The 16,155-nt window shown below is 56.6% G+C and overlaps 1 protein-coding gene across 1 annotated transcript in view; it reads left to right on the top strand.

Annotated features, from left to right (window-relative positions):
* Window positions 1-12,422, top strand: part of SLC6A20 (solute carrier family 6 member 20) — a 37,596-nt gene extending 25,174 nt beyond the window's left edge. The window contains exons 6-11 of the mRNA XM_043587215.1: window positions 757-998; window positions 2,102-2,264; window positions 5,457-5,661; window positions 7,032-7,191; window positions 9,563-9,728; window positions 11,357-12,422. Coding sequence (XP_043443150.1) covers window positions 757-998; window positions 2,102-2,264; window positions 5,457-5,661; window positions 7,032-7,191; window positions 9,563-9,728; window positions 11,357-11,506 — 1,086 coding nt within the window. The 3' untranslated portion in view covers window positions 11,507-12,422. The remainder of the gene's footprint in view (window positions 1-756; window positions 999-2,101; window positions 2,265-5,456; window positions 5,662-7,031; window positions 7,192-9,562; window positions 9,729-11,356) is intronic.
* The last annotated feature ends 3,733 nt before the right edge of the window (window positions 12,423-16,155 follow it).

Here is a 16,155-nt window from a genome sequence, read left to right as displayed (position 1 = left end):
CTGGGGGGAAGGGGACCTTCCATCTTCCAGGATGGATGGAAAGAGGGGAAGACCCAGGGAGGTGGGTGGGGGCGGTGTGGATTACCTACGGGCACTGGGTCACCTCCTCAGCCAGGCCGTCCCCAAGCCCTGTTCATTCTGGGACGCTGAGTCTTTGGCCCGCCCACCCTCCTCCTCCTCAGCGCCTCCCCCACCCCGAGTGACTGCTACCCCAGCCCCGCATCTGGCTTCCCGGCCCCCACTCGCACCCCACACCCTCCTGGCAGTCTACGGATTTAGCACCCAGCCACCTCTCTCCCTCCCGCACACCTGCCCGCACCCCTTCCCTTACAGAGGTGAATCCACACCCCGCAGGGTTTTCTGTGATCCCTCCCTAGCCCCCCCCCCCGCTCCCCGACGCCCCACAGCCAATGCTCATCAGTCGCCAGAGGGTGGGGGGGGCACTATCGCCTTTGGGACAAGTTCATTTGGCAAATCTGGCTCCTGGAAACAAGATGGCTGTGGTAGCCCCCCCCCGCCCCCGCAAATGCCCCCCCACCGTCACCCCAGACCTAGAGCTCCAGCCCCAGCCCACACCGCCTCCATCTCGTGGGGGCGCGGGCCCGCACAGTGCCTGGTCATGGATCAGAGGTTCCTTTTACATATCACTCCCCCTCCCCGGGCCTCCCGCCCTCTGCCGGTCGGTGGGTTACGGGGCAGGGGAGGGGGAGCGCCACCCGGCCGGGTCCCCCAGCCCCGTCTCTGCCGGCTTTGCAGTTGGAGCAGCTGGCCAACCCCAAGGCCTGGATCAACGCGGCCACGCAGATCTTCTTCTCCCTCGGCCTGGGCTTCGGCAGCCTGATCGCCTTTGCCAGCTACAACCAGCCCTCCACCAACTGCCAGAAGCATGCCATCATCGTGTCCCTCATCAACAGCTCGACCTCCATCTTTGCCAGCGTCGTGACCTTCTCCATCTACGGCTTCAAGGCCACCTTCAACTACGAGAGCTGCTTGAACCAGTAAGCCGCCCCGTGAGCCCCGGGGCCTGGGGTTGGGGGTGCGTCCCGCCGTCCCCCAAGCTCTGAGAGCCGCCTGGGAAGAGATGGCACAGGGAAGTCAAGGGGCATGGGACAGAGGACACCGGCTTTGCGGCTCTCCACCCGGGCCCAACCCCGGGCACCCCGCCGGAGGGCTGAGGGCAGCTTCGTACGTCCAAAGCTCTTAGCACAGGGAGGCACTGAACAGCCAAACCTCGGTTTCTTCTGCCCCGTCTCCCTGACCTTGGGAGTAACCCAGAACCCTCTGGGTGAGCCAGGGCCATTACAGAATCTCCTGTCTGCCCCCCACCCCCCCGCCCGCCCGCCTTATCCAACGTATAATAAACATCATCCAGACTAGGCTGTCCCATACGGCAGTCACTAGCCCCAAGGGGCCACCTACAGATTTAAATGTGGACTGATTTAATTAATGTTAGTTACATCCAATCAGTTCATTGCACTTTTGTTCACACCGGTTTCCACTGAAATGTAAATGAATTTAAGTCGGTCTCTCCGTCACACCCGCCGCATTCAAGGCTTCAGCCGCCACGTGGGACGGCACAGACGCCGAACGGTCCCATCGTCGCAAAATTTCCGTCGGACAATGCGGGCCCAGAGGTTTAAGCGGCCTAGCTGTGTGGGTTGGTTTCTCATCTCTGGCCCTCTTTCAGGCTCCCTCAAAGCCATTCAAGGTCACCCCGGACTTTAAAAGGTCACCAACCGGGGTGTCTGGGTGACATGGTCAGGGGTCCGACTCTTGATTTCGGCTCGCGGTTTGTGGATGGAGCCCAGCGTCAGGCTCTATGCTGACAGCGCGAGCCTGCTTGGGATTCTCTCTCTCTCCCCCCCCTCTCTGCCCCTCCCCTGCTTGCTTGCTCTCTTCTTCTCAAAACTAAATAAACTTTTTAAAAACATCAAAAAACTAAAAAAAAGAAAAAAAGGTCACCCATCAACAGATTCCCTTTGTTGGAGAGACCTTGCCCAATCCGAGGGGAGGGAACCCCAGCACCCCGGCTTCCGAGAGAGGGGTTGGCGACCGCGGCCTTTCTACTCAGTGAAGGTCAACCTGGCATTCCGCTCTGCAGGGTGATTCTGCTGCTGACCAACTCCTTTGACCTTGAAGATGGCTTTCTGACAGCCAGCAACCTGGAGCAGGTGAAGGGCTATCTAGCCTCGGCCTTCCCCGGCAAATACAGCGAGGTGCTCCCACAAATTAGGAACTGCAGCTTGGAATCAGAGCTGGCCACGGTAAGGCAGGATCTCGGCCCGCTTCTCTCCTCCGAGAGAAGCCAAGGAAGATTCTCCGGTCAGCCTTTGGTGTCAGACCTGTGCGTTGCCTCCCAGATGCCGCCTGTTCGATTCGGCAGCCACTCCCCCCCGGGGGGCTGGGGGGGGGGGGCGGCGAGGACCTACTGGTTCTGACCCAGCGAGAGGCCTTTGTTACTAACTTTCCTCCCCACCCAAGTCCATCCACCGGGGCCCTGTTTGAGGATCCCGGGCCTAGAGTGGTTTCTATCGCCTTCACGCCGGGATCGTGTGCATTCTTCTCTTAAGACGTGGCTCGCGATGTCTGGTTCCTCAACCAAAGATGTAGATAAAGAGCTTAAACAGCTCGTCATGAGGCCCCCAGAGCTACTTTTCCATGGCTCAGGAGCTTCAAAGGCCAGTCCCCACCGCACCTGCATTTGGTGGCTTGTCCACTGGCACCAACTTCCCGGGGAACGTTGGCTCTGGTTCCGGAATCCGGCTTGCATCACGTTCGCTTATCAGGTCATTTCACGGGTGGGGCCACGCTTAGTCTTTCCCGGCTCCCTGCTCACACCGGCCTGTGGCCTGACCCCCTCCTGGGCGGGTGTCACAGCCCCAGCCCTCAAGCCGCAGCCCTCAAGGCCTTGATCGGTTCCGTGGGCTTCGGTTCCTGGTCCGTGAACTCATTTCAAATTTCCTTTTTGTTTTGGACACTTGGGGGTTTTCCTGACTTACTTTTAAGCTTGGCTCGGCGTCCAAGAATTACGTGGTTATTCCTTTATTCAACCTGGGGCCTTTTTTTCCCCGATTGTGTTTGTTCTTGTTCGTCTCTCCCCCTCGTTCCGCTTTATTCTCTACTGTTTGGAAGGGACACGGTGTATTTCTCCTTCCGAATTCTTCCTGTGCGTATTTGACTTAACAAAATCTGAAATTGAACAATATCGTGACTTCCCACCCAAACAGAAAGAACAAGGATTTTTAGAACGCTTTCACCTTGTCCACCTAGTTTTATCTATTTATTTTTTTATAAATAAAATACACTTTTTTCAGTGCGTGTTTGAGAGACAGAGAGCAAGCAGGGGAGGGGCAGAGGGAGAGAGGGAGAGAGAGAATTCCAAGCAGCCCCTTAAAATGCCTTCCTTTAGGGGCGCCTGGGTGGCTCGGTCGTTAAGCATCTGACTTTGGCTCAGGTCATGATCTCGCCCTTCGTGGGTTCGAGCCCCATGTTGGGCTCTGTGCTGACCGTTCGGAGCCTGGAGCCTGCTTGGGATTTGGCGTCTGCCTCCCTCTCTGCCCCTCCCCCCCCCCCCCCCCCCCCCCGCTCATGCTCGCTCTGTCTCTCTGTCAAAATACATAAATAAACTTTTTTTTTTTTGCTTTTAATTTTAATCTCAGCCTCATTAACATATAGTGTTATATTAGTTCCAGGTGTACGGCTCTTTTCTCTTGACTCATTGGAGATCTTTGCCTTGTGGTTCTGGATTCCATCATTGCCCTTCGAAAGTCCTTCTCCAAAGGACCCGGCTTCCCTCCGATTTCTCTGTCATCTTCTCTGGGACTCTGGCCTCCGCAATCCAAGCGTGGATGCATTTCTATTTATCCAGCGTGGGCTTGGGTGACGTTGGGCTTCCTGGATCCACGGACCCGTGTATCTTACCAGTTCTGGAACATTCGTCCCTATGTCCTCGTAATCATCGCCTTGACTTCCGCCTGTCTTCCCCGTTCGGAATTCCAGCTGGACCTTCTCATCCCACCCTGCGAGGCCACTCTTTGATATTTTCCCACCTTCTTATCTTTTTTTTTTTTTTTCCTTCATTATGGATTCCTCCCTGGGATATATTTCCAAGTCCACTAATTTTCTCTTCAGGTGCAAGCAGTCCTTAGCTGTCAGTGGTCTTTTCATCCAGTATGTTTTTAGATGCTATTTACTCTCAAATTTGCTTTTCATTCCAATGGTTTCTTGTCATACATTTATCTTGGTCATTTTATCTTCTGTTTCTTTAAAAATGTCATGCATAGGGGTGCCCGGGTGGGTCAGTCAGTTGAGCGCCCAACTCTTGATTTCGGCTCAGGTCACGATCTCAAGATTTGTGGGACGGGGCCCTAGGGCGGGCCCCGCACTAACAGCGTGGAGCCTGCTGGGGATTCTCTCTCGCTCCTTGTCTCTCTGCCCCTTCCCTGCTCTTTCTCTGTCTCTCTCCGAGAAAAACACGTCATACATAGCTGATCCACTGGTGGCCTTGGACAGGAGAGTGGAAGGCAGTCTGTCCTCAAGGGGAGGAATGTTTGATCACTGTTGAGAATGTGTTGGCTCATAGTAATGATAAAAAGCCAACCTGAGTAATTTCGTTACTGTTTGTAAATTCCCTACCAGCGATCACCCCCTCTCGTCTGCACCCAGCGCTGGCGAATCCCACTGTGCTCACTGGTTTGCCATGGAGCTGACCTCTGTTCTGAATCTGCTGCCCCAGCGTCTGCCATTCTTGGGGAAGGGTGTTCTAAACCTTAGTCCCGCTGACTCTTTACTTATGGTGGCTTGTCTTCTCGTGGGTTTACAAATCCGTTTGCAAGCTCGCTGCTTGATCATCTCTGGTGGTCCTGCGGGTCTAAATCGGGGGAGCTGTCCCCCAGAGAGGGTTTGCTTCTGCTGCCGGTAGCCAGGGGGCACCCCTAGCTCATGACCTCTTTCAACCCCTTCCTGGGGTTTGTCTTTAAGCAGGGAGCTCTAGGTTCTGTCTCCGCGGTTCAGTATCCCCACAACAGTGTTGTCGCGGCGGGGATCTGGCCACGGGGCAACTGCCCTCCGGGTTGCCTGCTGGCCAGGCCAGCTCCCCACCTTACGGGCTCCTCTTGCTCTGGCTCCCCCCTCCCACCTCAGCTCCGAGCCACCGAGGCCTCGGAGCACCTAGTCAGTCATGATACCGGGAGCAGAAATTATCTGTCGTATTTCATCCCGAACAGACGTGCGGGAACCCGATGCTCCTCGTGCTTTGCAAATACGGACCCCCGACGACTCACGCTTCTATCCAGCCCAGCTAAGCCCGAGGGGCTGGTCTGCAGACGGAAAACCCAGCCTCAGCATGTGGCTTCTCGTGGCCAGTCCCCAGGGCCCCCAGGATGCTTAGCACTGGGCGTGCTCAAGGAGCCGTAAGTCCTCTGGGGTGTCTAACTGGTGTCTTCTCACACGGGCAGGCGGTCCAGGGCACTGGCCTGTCCTTCATCGTCTACACCGAGGCCATTAAGAACATGGCGGCATCCCAGCTGTGGTCGGTCCTCTATTTCTTCATGTTGTTGATGCTGGGCATCGGGAGCATGCTGGGGAACACGGCGGCCATCCTCACGCCCCTGACCGACAGCAAGGTCATCTCCAGCCACCTGCCCAAGGAGGCCATCTCCGGTGAGTGGGCCAATCCGCGGAGGACATGGGGGTCGGGGAGGGCGGGGCGTGGGGCGCGGAGCAGACGGACAAGCTGCCGCGGGGCCATGTGCTGGTGGAGGTGGCGACCTCCCAGCGGTCCTGCCGTGGCTCTCGCCGCCTCTCGGGCAGTCGTGACCTGGCACGTGTGCGTCTCGCCCGCGCATCTGGTTCTCCCTCACCAGGCAGCGCAGTGGCCGCCCCAGCGCCGGGAAAGGCCGGACTCACCGACCTGGCGCTCAGAACTCTCCAGGCCAGGAGAGAACCTGCTTCTGCCTTTGTTCCCACTGCCGTGTTAACAGAACGTGTACATTTCTTAAACACAAACTCCATCATTTTCACACGTTCCCGCTCAAGTAACCACCGCCTAGGTCGAGACACAGAGCATTTCCAGCCCCCGCCCCTGCCCCGAGAGCCCCTTCCCACCCCTTCCCATCAGTACGTGGCCGCCCCCCTCCCCCCACCGCCTAGGCCCCCACCCTACCCACGATGGCGCCATCCCACCGCATCCGGGACATCCCCTCTCCCAGCCCAAATCCAATCCAGTTCCCACCCCATCGCCTTAAAGCCCTGACCGCCTGGGCGGAGCTGCCCACCCTTCGTCGGAACCTTCTAGCACTTAGCATCTCCCCTTGCACCTGGTCTCTGTAGCAGCACCCTGTGTGCCGTTAGCTCCCGGCCAGCACGTAGCCCCTTGTCCTTGTGTGTCCCCTCAAGATGGCACTGGGGTTTGGTGAGTGACGGCACATGGTATGATGGCGGGACGGGCAGGTGGGAGGTGGGAACTTGCGAGTCAGATACTTTGTGGAGTGCCCGAGGGAGTCAGCCAAAGGAGACCGGGACAAGGGCCCGGGTTCTGGAGGCAGAAGGGCCAGTGTCTGAGCCCAGAGTCCGTCACTGACCTGCTGTGGGATGTTGGGAAATTTACTCCGTATCTCTGAGCCCTTTGCTTCCCCACGGGAGTCCTCGGGATGCCCTGCAGGGCAAACCCTCTGCCCCGACTCACCTCCCGGGAGCTCAGGGGCTGAGTTGGGATAAACAGAATCACCAGACCCACAGGCTGGGTGGGCCCCCCGCAGATAGCCGTGCCCACAACTTTCTTTCCCCCTCGAGTTTGAGGGCCCCCCTGCAGGACAGCGCCGAGAATTAACATCAGTGACATCTGACACACATTCCCCGGGACACCTTTGCTGTCCCCCACCCCTCCCGGAACACACACGCCCGTGGCAAGCACGCAGAGAGGCCGGCCCCCGGCAGAGTCCCCTCGGGGTCGGCGGCTCTGCGGCCACCCAGGAAACTGGATGGGGGGGGCGGCGTGGCAGGCAGGTGAGCGTGCGGTCTCGTGGCCCCAGGTCTGGTGTGCCTCGTCAACTGCCTCATCGGCTTGGTGTTCACCATGGAGGCCGGCAACTACTGGTTCGACATATTCAACGACTACGCTGCCACGCTGCCCCTGCTGCTCATAGTCCTGGTGGAGATCGTCGCCGTGTGTTACGTGTTCGGGCTGAGGCGGTGAGGAGGCCCCGCCCCCAACACCTGCAGGGGGTGGGGATGCCCCGAAGGCCACGCCCCCACCGGGAAAGCAGCCCCTTCCCACGTGCACTTGGCCTTCCCCTTTCCACTTGGCATGGCTTTTCCCTCTGCCCTCATCTCTCAGCTCATCCTCGGCCTCGCTCCCGCCCTCGCTCAACCTGCCGCCAACACCTCCTCTCCCCATTTCCCGTGGTTTTACTTTTTATTATAGGACGTTCGCCTGCTGATCGTGCCGGGCCCCAGCGGCTTAGTGGGGGCAGGGATCCCTTACCTCCAGGCACCACATACTCTGACCCTCGGTGAACATCAGTATTTTTCGGGCACGCTGACCAAAGTCCAGTTGATAACTTAAAACCAAAAAAAACGTGGCCGATTCAGGATGTCAGGCTCTCGATCCCAGAGCACAGCCGGGCACTGGAATGTTGTAGATCCCCCCCTGGGTGACGGGCTGTGCCGCCGGGCTGAGGCCACTGGTTTAGAGAGACTTGCCCCTCCGCGTGGGCCCAGGGGGGAGCCTCACCGTACATGCGGGACCTCGGGCCCTCCCGGGCCCGGTGAGTCAGATCCTACCCGTTCACACGGGAGGGGTCCACATGAGCATTTGGGAAGCACTGCTCAGATATGAGCCGATCAGACAGGTGAGCCAAGTTGTGCCCCCCCACCCTCAGTCTTTTCCCACCCCCCACGTTGGTTTGGAGGGGGTGGGGGTAGGGAGCAGCACCAGCCATGACATTCTAGAAACCAGACCCCTTTGAGCCACGTTTCCCACTGTGTCCCCAGAAGCACTGGGGTCCCGTGCCATGCTGAAGGACGTCCATGATCAAATAACTTGCAAGACATAAGTTAAACAGAGTCAGAATTTCTTTCCTCTAGGACTTCCTGGAGCCATGAAGACGATTGCGAATCTCAAAGACGGGGTATAAATGGTAGCCTTGCCAAAACCGTTTTGGTCAAGGAAGCCTTTTTTCAGCCTACCTCCCATTTGCTACCTACTGGGGACATTCGAGCTAGAGTGACCCACTCTACTTTCCCAGGACCGAGGGCTTTCCCAGGGTGCGGGCTGTCCAGTGCTAACACTGGGGAAGTCCTGGGTACACTGGGACAAGTTGGTCCCCCGGGAAACGCCAGTCTAGAGGGAGAAACAGATGGGTCACCTGAGAGGGTAGGTGTTTCCCAGGAAGGGAGAAGGCGGAGGAAAGAGGAACAGAACCCAGGGCCCACTGGAGGTGCTGGAGAAAGGGCACAAGTCCATGCAAAGGGGTGGTGCTAAGTGGTGAGGCCGGAGGGAGGGAGAACCAAAAAGTCGTCTCTATACTATAGAGTGTGGAAGTGGCAGGATCCGGGAGTGACGGGGAGGGAGACAGCGCCATCTAGTGAACATCTAGCAACAGCGCCATGTCAGGTGGGAGCTCAGGACAACCCCCAGGCCCCAGTGTGACAGGTGGCTGTGGTTGCAGCTGGTGACCGTCTCACCCCACCCCACCCCCGCCCCTCTTCAGGGCCACTTCTGCTTTGGGTGCGGTTTCAAGGCCCTGCACGGGAGACAGCAGGCCAAGCCGGGTCTGGGCCTGGGTCTGCCGCTACCCGGGTGCCCTGGGGCAAGTGACCTCACGGCCTGGGCCTCGGTGCCTGCTGCCGTTAAATGGGGGTGACGATGGCTGGGTCAGTATTTCCCAAAGTGCTGAAGACACTTTCCATACTTGAGTCTGTGTTAGGAAACGTGATTAGCTCTTTAAAAGGTGGGGGTGGGGGAGACGTAGTGTGCACACTACGAAATCCCAGAGCAGCCACCTTTGGGGGGCACTGCTCTGGTTTCTCTTACGCCCGCTCCGGCGGGTCTTGGCCAGAGTGCTGCATTCCCGGGTTTGGCTCTCCCTCTGTCCCAGAACCTGCTGTGGCTCCAGGGTACAAAAGAGATTCCTCTCTTAGGGGCGTTTTCATGGGCAGTAGAGTTGCTGATACCAGGATGGGAGGGGTGGGGGCAGAGCTGCCCCTCGGGGTCCCCGAGCGTGGAGGTCTGGCTTGATAAGTGACCCTCCAGGCTGCTGGCTTCTGCTATCTCCGGGAACTGCCCTCTGGTCCACACCGGCAGCCTTCATCTGGAGGTGGCCCCGGGGAAGATTATCTCCTGACGTGCACCTGACTCTGGGGGGACTGCTCTGCTCCCCTGCTCTGTGGTGGCCTCGGCTCCTCCCCCTGCCCCACCCCACACCCCCTCTGCCCAGGAGGGGTCAGACACCCCGGAGGGGTCGTGCCCAAGGCTCAGTGGCACTCAGAACGGAATCTTCCTAAACAAACAGGGATGTGGACGGCGTGCATAATCCAGACTCTCTCCCCGTTTCCCAAATAGATTTGAAAGTGACCTCAAGGCCATGACTGGCCGCACCCTGAACTGGTACTGGAAGGCCATGTGGGCCGGCGTGAGCCCGCTCCTCATCATCAGCCTCTTTGTCTTCTACCTGAGTGACTACATCCTCACGGGGACGCTGCAATACCAAGCCTGGGACGCTTCCCAGGTACCCCCTGTCTCGGGGCCCCCCGGGCTCACTCTCCAGAAGCGGCTTTAAGTTTCCTGAAACCAAAGATCCGCTTCCGCGGTGTGGGCAGGTTATTTGTCGCGGCATGGAAACACCACCCGGGTATTTAAAAACGGCCCAGGAGAGCAGACCTGGGCTTTGAGTTTTGCGACGTGGGCTCCTTAAAGAGTAAGATTCCTCCTAGAACTTCCCAGGGGGCCTTTCCGGGGGGGGGGGGGGGGGCGGGTTGGGAGAAAGCCCCCTGCAGAGGCGCTGGTTCCTGCCCCCGGGGCTGCGCCCTCCTCCCTCCTCCTCAGCCTCAGGCCCTCCGACCTCTGTCCACTTAGCCTCCTGGGGACAGGCAGAGCCAGCCTCCGGGGCATGGTCCCTGAGCCCCGGCAGGCGCCCGAGAGGACCCGTCTTAGTGCTCGAGTCACCGCATCCCGGGAGGGTCTGGCTCTGGGTGTGTGTGTGGCTGGGACGCAACAGGCTCACTCAGGCCACAGGCAACTGCCGTTCACCGACCAGAAGCGCCGTGTGTCAGCATTTTGACAACCAGGGCGGCCGTGTCAGTGCACTTGGCCTGAGGGCCAGCCTTGGCTGCCCTTACATATAGGCAGACTCTCACAGCGAACATTTACGCTGGGAGGAAAGTAATCCTGCAAGCCAGTTGGCATTTGCTTTCCAATGGGTAGAAGACGCTGTCCCTTAGCACCCAGCGTGCATGGTGGCTGTGAAGGACGCCGCTCCAAGTGAGCAGGTGACTGATGGCGGCTGCGAGGCGCCCCCGCACCTGCCTCCCGGCAGGAGAAAGACCTGGGTGTCTTCTCCAACCCGGAGCAGACTGACGCTTTTGTCAAAAGCAGTAGCAGTGAATCCCTTGAAAAGGGAGAATGTACACACAAAACCACGTATGGACTACAAGCTCCCATTATTTCTTGTATCAACAGATACGAGACGAAGCTGTCACATTGCTAAAACAGCTTCTAAACGCTTACCCCGGTTTCTGTACCGGTCAGTGCAGAACAACAACAGCAACAACAAGTCATAGGACGAGTAACAGGAAGTCTGTGGGCTGGTGCCCACACCACACTCCGAGCGCGTTCCGGTTTACAAGCCACGCGCGGTTGGCCTGTGATCCGTCGGCCGTAGCTGTTCTGCGGCCCCCTCGTGGAAAGGTGGCATTTATTGGCTTTTTGGCCTCCTTTCTCATCAGCTTTAATGCATCTGCATTCAGGGAAGCATCCCCCAACTCAATCCAGACGTCCGCCAAGCCTCCTCCCAAGACTAGGGCTGTGCCGTTCAAGATGGCGGCCAACCACCACATGAGGTGATTAATATTTCAATTCGTGAATATTCAGTACAAGGTGAAGTTCCGTGCTTCACGTCCACTGGCCACATTTCAAGGGCTCAGTAGCCACCTGTGTCTGTTAGCTACCATGTCAGACAGCACCCAGATGGAGCTTTCTATCATCATACAAGGTCCTGTTGGGCAGCACGGGGCTGAGGTTAAGCCCCCTCCATTTAGGTGGCCCCAGATGTAAGGATGCCCAGCCCCAGATGCTCTCCGCCAAGCGGGGCTCTGCCTGTGGTGGCTCTTCCCGCTGACCCTCGGCTTCTCCTTTCAGGGTCAGCTTGTGACCAAGGATTACCCCCTCTACGCACTGGCCATCATCGGCCTGCTCGTGGCCTCTTCCACCATGTGTATCCCCCTGGTGGCCCTGGGGACCTTCATCGTGCGCTGCCTCAAGAGGGGAGACACGCCTCCCGTGGCCTGAGGACTGGGCTTCCCAGAGACTCCGGTCGGCCGCTCACTGTTCTGCGGCTGTATTTATAGGTGGAATCTCCTTGGCTGCCTTTAAGCATATTTACTCCAGAAATACTCAACCCGTCATCTTCCTGAGCCCATCAAGAAGAATTAGGAGGGTGTGGAGGAAGAAGGCTCCCTCGGGAGGACCCACGCCCATCCACGGAGCGGCCCCTGCTCCCCTCTGCCTGCCCCCAAGGTCACACCGAGCTGGCTCCTTTCCGCCAAAGACACGGGCTTTTCAAGGCCAGTCTTGAAGACCACTGCTTTCTCGATTCTAGGGAAGGCCCAGAATCCAGGCACACCATGGGCTGAAATTCGACTATAATTTTTATGGGATAAAATTTAAGCAATGTTTTTCCCCCTGAAGAAATCCCAACATAACAGAGGGCAGGTGCTTTTAGATCAGTGTGAAGAGAGGTTTTTTAAGCGCCATGAGATGAGCCATCTGAATGTCACTGGTGCAAAATCAGTTCTCTTTTTTCAGCCATACTGAATACGCCAGGACTGTGTTTCTCACTAAGAGGACTGGCTGGCCACGACGAAGGGAGGCCTTTGTTTGGGGTCGCTCCTGTGATCTGAGGTCTCTCACAGCGGGTCGAGGACCCGTCACCCCAACCACAGGATGCGACCCCAAAGCCCCGGGCGTGGTCCCGTGAGCAGTCCGTGCAGCCGGCCCCTGCCCCAGTGCCTTACGCGTTAGGAAAGGCGCCAGAGCCGCTTTGAGGGTGAAAGTAAATCTAACGTTCCCACAGATGACGTTATACCTGGACACGGTGGCCAACTCTTTATAGCAAAGACCACGAGCCTCACTTACAATCGATTTTAACATATTTGTACATTTTTTAAAGTTTATCCATTTATTTTGAGAGAGAAAGAGAGAGAGAGAACATGAGCAGGGGAGGGGCAGAGAGAGAGGGAGAGAAAGAATCCCAAGCAGGCTCCACACTGTCAGCGCAGAGACCGATGCGGGGCCCGAACCCTCGGAACCGTGGGATCATGACCTGAGTCAGATGCTTAACCGACTGAGCCACCCAGGCGCCCCTGTACGGAAGTTTTCTAAAGCGTATATGTAACTCAAACAGAGCATCTTGTAACTGAAGGCACTGTATTTATGACGCGGCATTAGTCTACCAGGCTAGGGTCTCCTGTCTTTTTTCACAGCAATCAGCAGGTCAAGGTTATTCCTGAGGGGGAGGGCCCCCCCGCAAACCTTCTGTGCTTCACCGACATAGAGAATTCACGAGTTTCTTTGGGTAAGATTTGTACAGACATCTTCGAAGACTCTGAAACACTCCCCTGGGACGCCGGCTGGAGTGTTTTGTTTTGACTTCTTTTTCGTGTATTTATAAATGCCCACATAACAAACATAGGCACCAGAAAGATCTTCTGCTTTTACAAGCCGTCTTGTCACCGCTTCCCCGTTGCACCTGATGGCCACTTATGAGGAGGTCATCACTAGCCTTCAAAATGCACCAGCATTTATCAAGCACAAGTACTCAGCCTTCGGACTTCTCAGCAGAGGGTCTAGCGTTGAAAAACTGTAGATGTCAAGGCTTGAAGAGTAGGTACACTCAGTGGCAAACGCACAGCCCTCCGTTCCTGAATCCTTGCGGAGCGGGTCCCCCTCGGGCCCCAGTCATGGTCACGGTCTTACGACACGGGCCGCCCCTCCTGGGGTCCGTCGTCAGCAGGGTGTCTCAGCCCCAAATGCCAAGTATCCTCAGGACCGTGGAGACAAATGTTGTCCTAAATCGTTCCTTTATTCTGTGGTTCCACACCTCGCCTCCCATTCGAACAGCCTGTGAGCATGTATAACTCCCAACGCCCCACCCGGGCCACACCCGGAGGACCAGGGCTCCGTAATGTGTCACACATGTAGGAACATTTACGTCCAAAGTGACCTTTAGGGGCACCTGCGTGGCTCAGTCGGTTAAGCGTCTGACTTCACCTCAGGTCACGATCTCACGGTTCGTGAGTTCAAGCCCCGCGTCGGGCTCCGTGCGCTGACGGCTCGGAGCGTGGAGCCTGCTTCGGCTTCTGTGTCTCCCTCTCTTTCCGCCCCTCCCCCGCTCACACTCTTTCTCTCTCAACAATAAGTAAATGTTAACAATTTTTTTAAGTGACCTTTAAACGTTTGAAAGCATTTTCGTGCACTTCCAATTGCATGGAAAAGCCACTTCTACAGAATAATGCTTGCTCACGGAAGTCGGACGGATGAGGTCACGGTGTTCTAGAATAATGTGCTCCAGGTGAAAATGCCTCAGGTTTCCCATTCAGTTTTATTCTGGTTTCTGTGAGCTTCATGAAGAACAGAGCACTCTTCAATAGTCCTCTTGAACCAGGAGTGAGTCGTGCCTCCAAAAAATTCTTTGTTGACTGTTTTCTCGGTGCTGCGCCAAAGTGGTCATCTGACACCTGTCCACCTTCCTCCATTAGGCTGGAGAGAGAAAGGGATGTGCCACCCTCATCCACGTAACAGTCACCATGACGTCGTGGCCAGATCACGGACTCCAGAGAGTTTTCTATTTATGCTGGAGACATCACGGTCCTTGACTTAGCTCTAAGAAATCAGGGAGGGAGATGGTTGGGGGCTCAGCAATTGTTGTCATAGATAAAACCTTTGACAAGTGTCTCTGTAGGTTTGTGTCACGTACTGGCTGCAGTCTTGAGCCCCCTCTCGTAACATGAGATATGCCCACATTATGTAAATAGATGAGCTAATTTTGAAAACATGGCAAATAAAAGAGAATCCACCCAGTCTCTCGTTTCTGTCACCTTCCCCACGTTTCCCTCCTCAGGCAGCCAGAGAAGCCACACTGACGCAGTGTGACCCTCACGGGAGGTGATGGTTAGAGTCCGTAAGAAAAATCAGAAAAGGGCGCCTGGGTGGTTCAGTCAGTTAAGCGCCTGACTCTTGGTTTCGGCTCAGGTCATGACCTCACGGTTCCTGAGTTCAAGCCCCACACTGGGCTCTTCGCTGACAGTGTAGAGCCTGCTTGGGATTCTCTCTCTCCCCACCCCCCCCCCTCAAAAAATAAACTATAAAAAAAATTAAGAAAAAAAAGAGAAAAATCATAAAGGTCTAATTCGATGGGTTTAAAACAGGGTATGAGCCCTTCTAAATTGCTGCAGAAAAAAACCATCATTGACGAATGGGAAATTCTTTTTTTTTTTTTTTTTTTTTAAGTTTGAGAGAAAGCTCGTGAGTGGGGAGGGGCAGAGAGAGGGAGAGAGAGAATCCCACGCAGGCTCCGCACTGTCGGCTCAGAGCCCCTCGTGGGCCTCAAGCCTGTGGACCGTGAGATCATGGCCTGAGCCGAAATCAAGAGTTGAATGCTAACTGACTGAGCTGCCCAGGTGCCCCGACAAATAGGAAATTCTTAACCAGAATGTCTCGACCGGCCTCTGACATGGGAATCACTTCTCTTCTATTGCCCACGTGGACAGGATCAGCCTTTATTGAGATCTTACAAGTCAGTCCGGAGGCAGGTGCTGGGGACAGTGCTGAACAGGACAGACACGGTCCCTGGACTTTATGGCACTTACATTCTGGGGGGTGGGGGTGGGGAGAGTCACAGTGAAGGTAACAAACGAGATGACTACAGATGGTGACCGTTTCTAAGAAGCCAATACATGGGTCAGTTGGTGGTGTGGCAGGGACAGTGCGTCAGTCCGGTGGTTGAGGAGCTTTGCGGACCGAATGTCTGTCCGGGAGGAGGCAACGGCATGTGCAAAGGCCCGGAGGTGGGAAAGGGCAGGAAGGAGGCCTGTGGTTGTGATGGGGAGGGAGAGTGATCGGGGGTGGGAGTGAGCAGGGTCTGGTCAGAAAGACCTTGTGGGCCAGGCAAGGAGCTTAGATGGTTTTCAAAGAGCACCGGAACCCCACTGAGGGGTGAACACGGGGGCCCTCCCTGCATGAGCTGCCGGGAGAAGACGTAAGCGTGTAGCACGTAAAACCAACAAAGAACTACTCTCTAGAATATAAAGCACGTCCACAAATCAGTAAGGACAAACAACCTAACAGCAGCCGGCAAGAGACCCCAACAAGGCACAGAACAGGAACAGCGACGACCCAACGAAGAATTATGAAAAGATGCTCCCGTCTCACCAGCGATCGGAGAGATGCCGGAATGGGATGCCGTTTTATACCCGGTGGATTAAAAAGTCAGGAAGTCTGGCTTCCCGAGCATTGGTAGCCACGGGGAGCCACTAGGCCTCTAAATGGCACAGCCAGTTTCGAGAACAATTCCGTGTTAATCTTGTACCTTCACGGCTCGTGATTCTCCTACGGGCAGAGGGAAGGCGGACGGGAGCTACGGGGAGCAGGGACGACGGGGACATCTTTGCACCCTCCTCCCTCCACCTCCTAGCTCCCCTCTCCCCTCCCCTCCTCCCAGGTGAGAGCCAGCTGCGGGCCCCAGGGGCTACCCAGCAGAGATGAGGGATGCCTACGAGGCCCTGCCCAAACCGCAGGGTCTTGTGAGCAAAGCCCACGTCACCCGGGTGCTGTGCCACTCAGGGCGCTGGTCTGCTCTGCAGAATGAGCTTGCCAGAACTGCTGCAGAGAATACGGCAGACGTGACGTCCGAGATTAGGTCACGGAAGCCTGGCACTTCG

The sequence above is a fragment of the Prionailurus bengalensis genome, chromosome A2 (assembly GCF_016509475.1).
Source record: "Prionailurus bengalensis isolate Pbe53 chromosome A2, Fcat_Pben_1.1_paternal_pri, whole genome shotgun sequence".
Classification (NCBI taxonomy): Eukaryota; Metazoa; Chordata; class Mammalia; order Carnivora; family Felidae; genus Prionailurus; species Prionailurus bengalensis.
The sequence above is the reverse complement of the archived record's forward strand: the minus strand, read 5'-3'. Positions and strand labels throughout refer to the sequence as shown.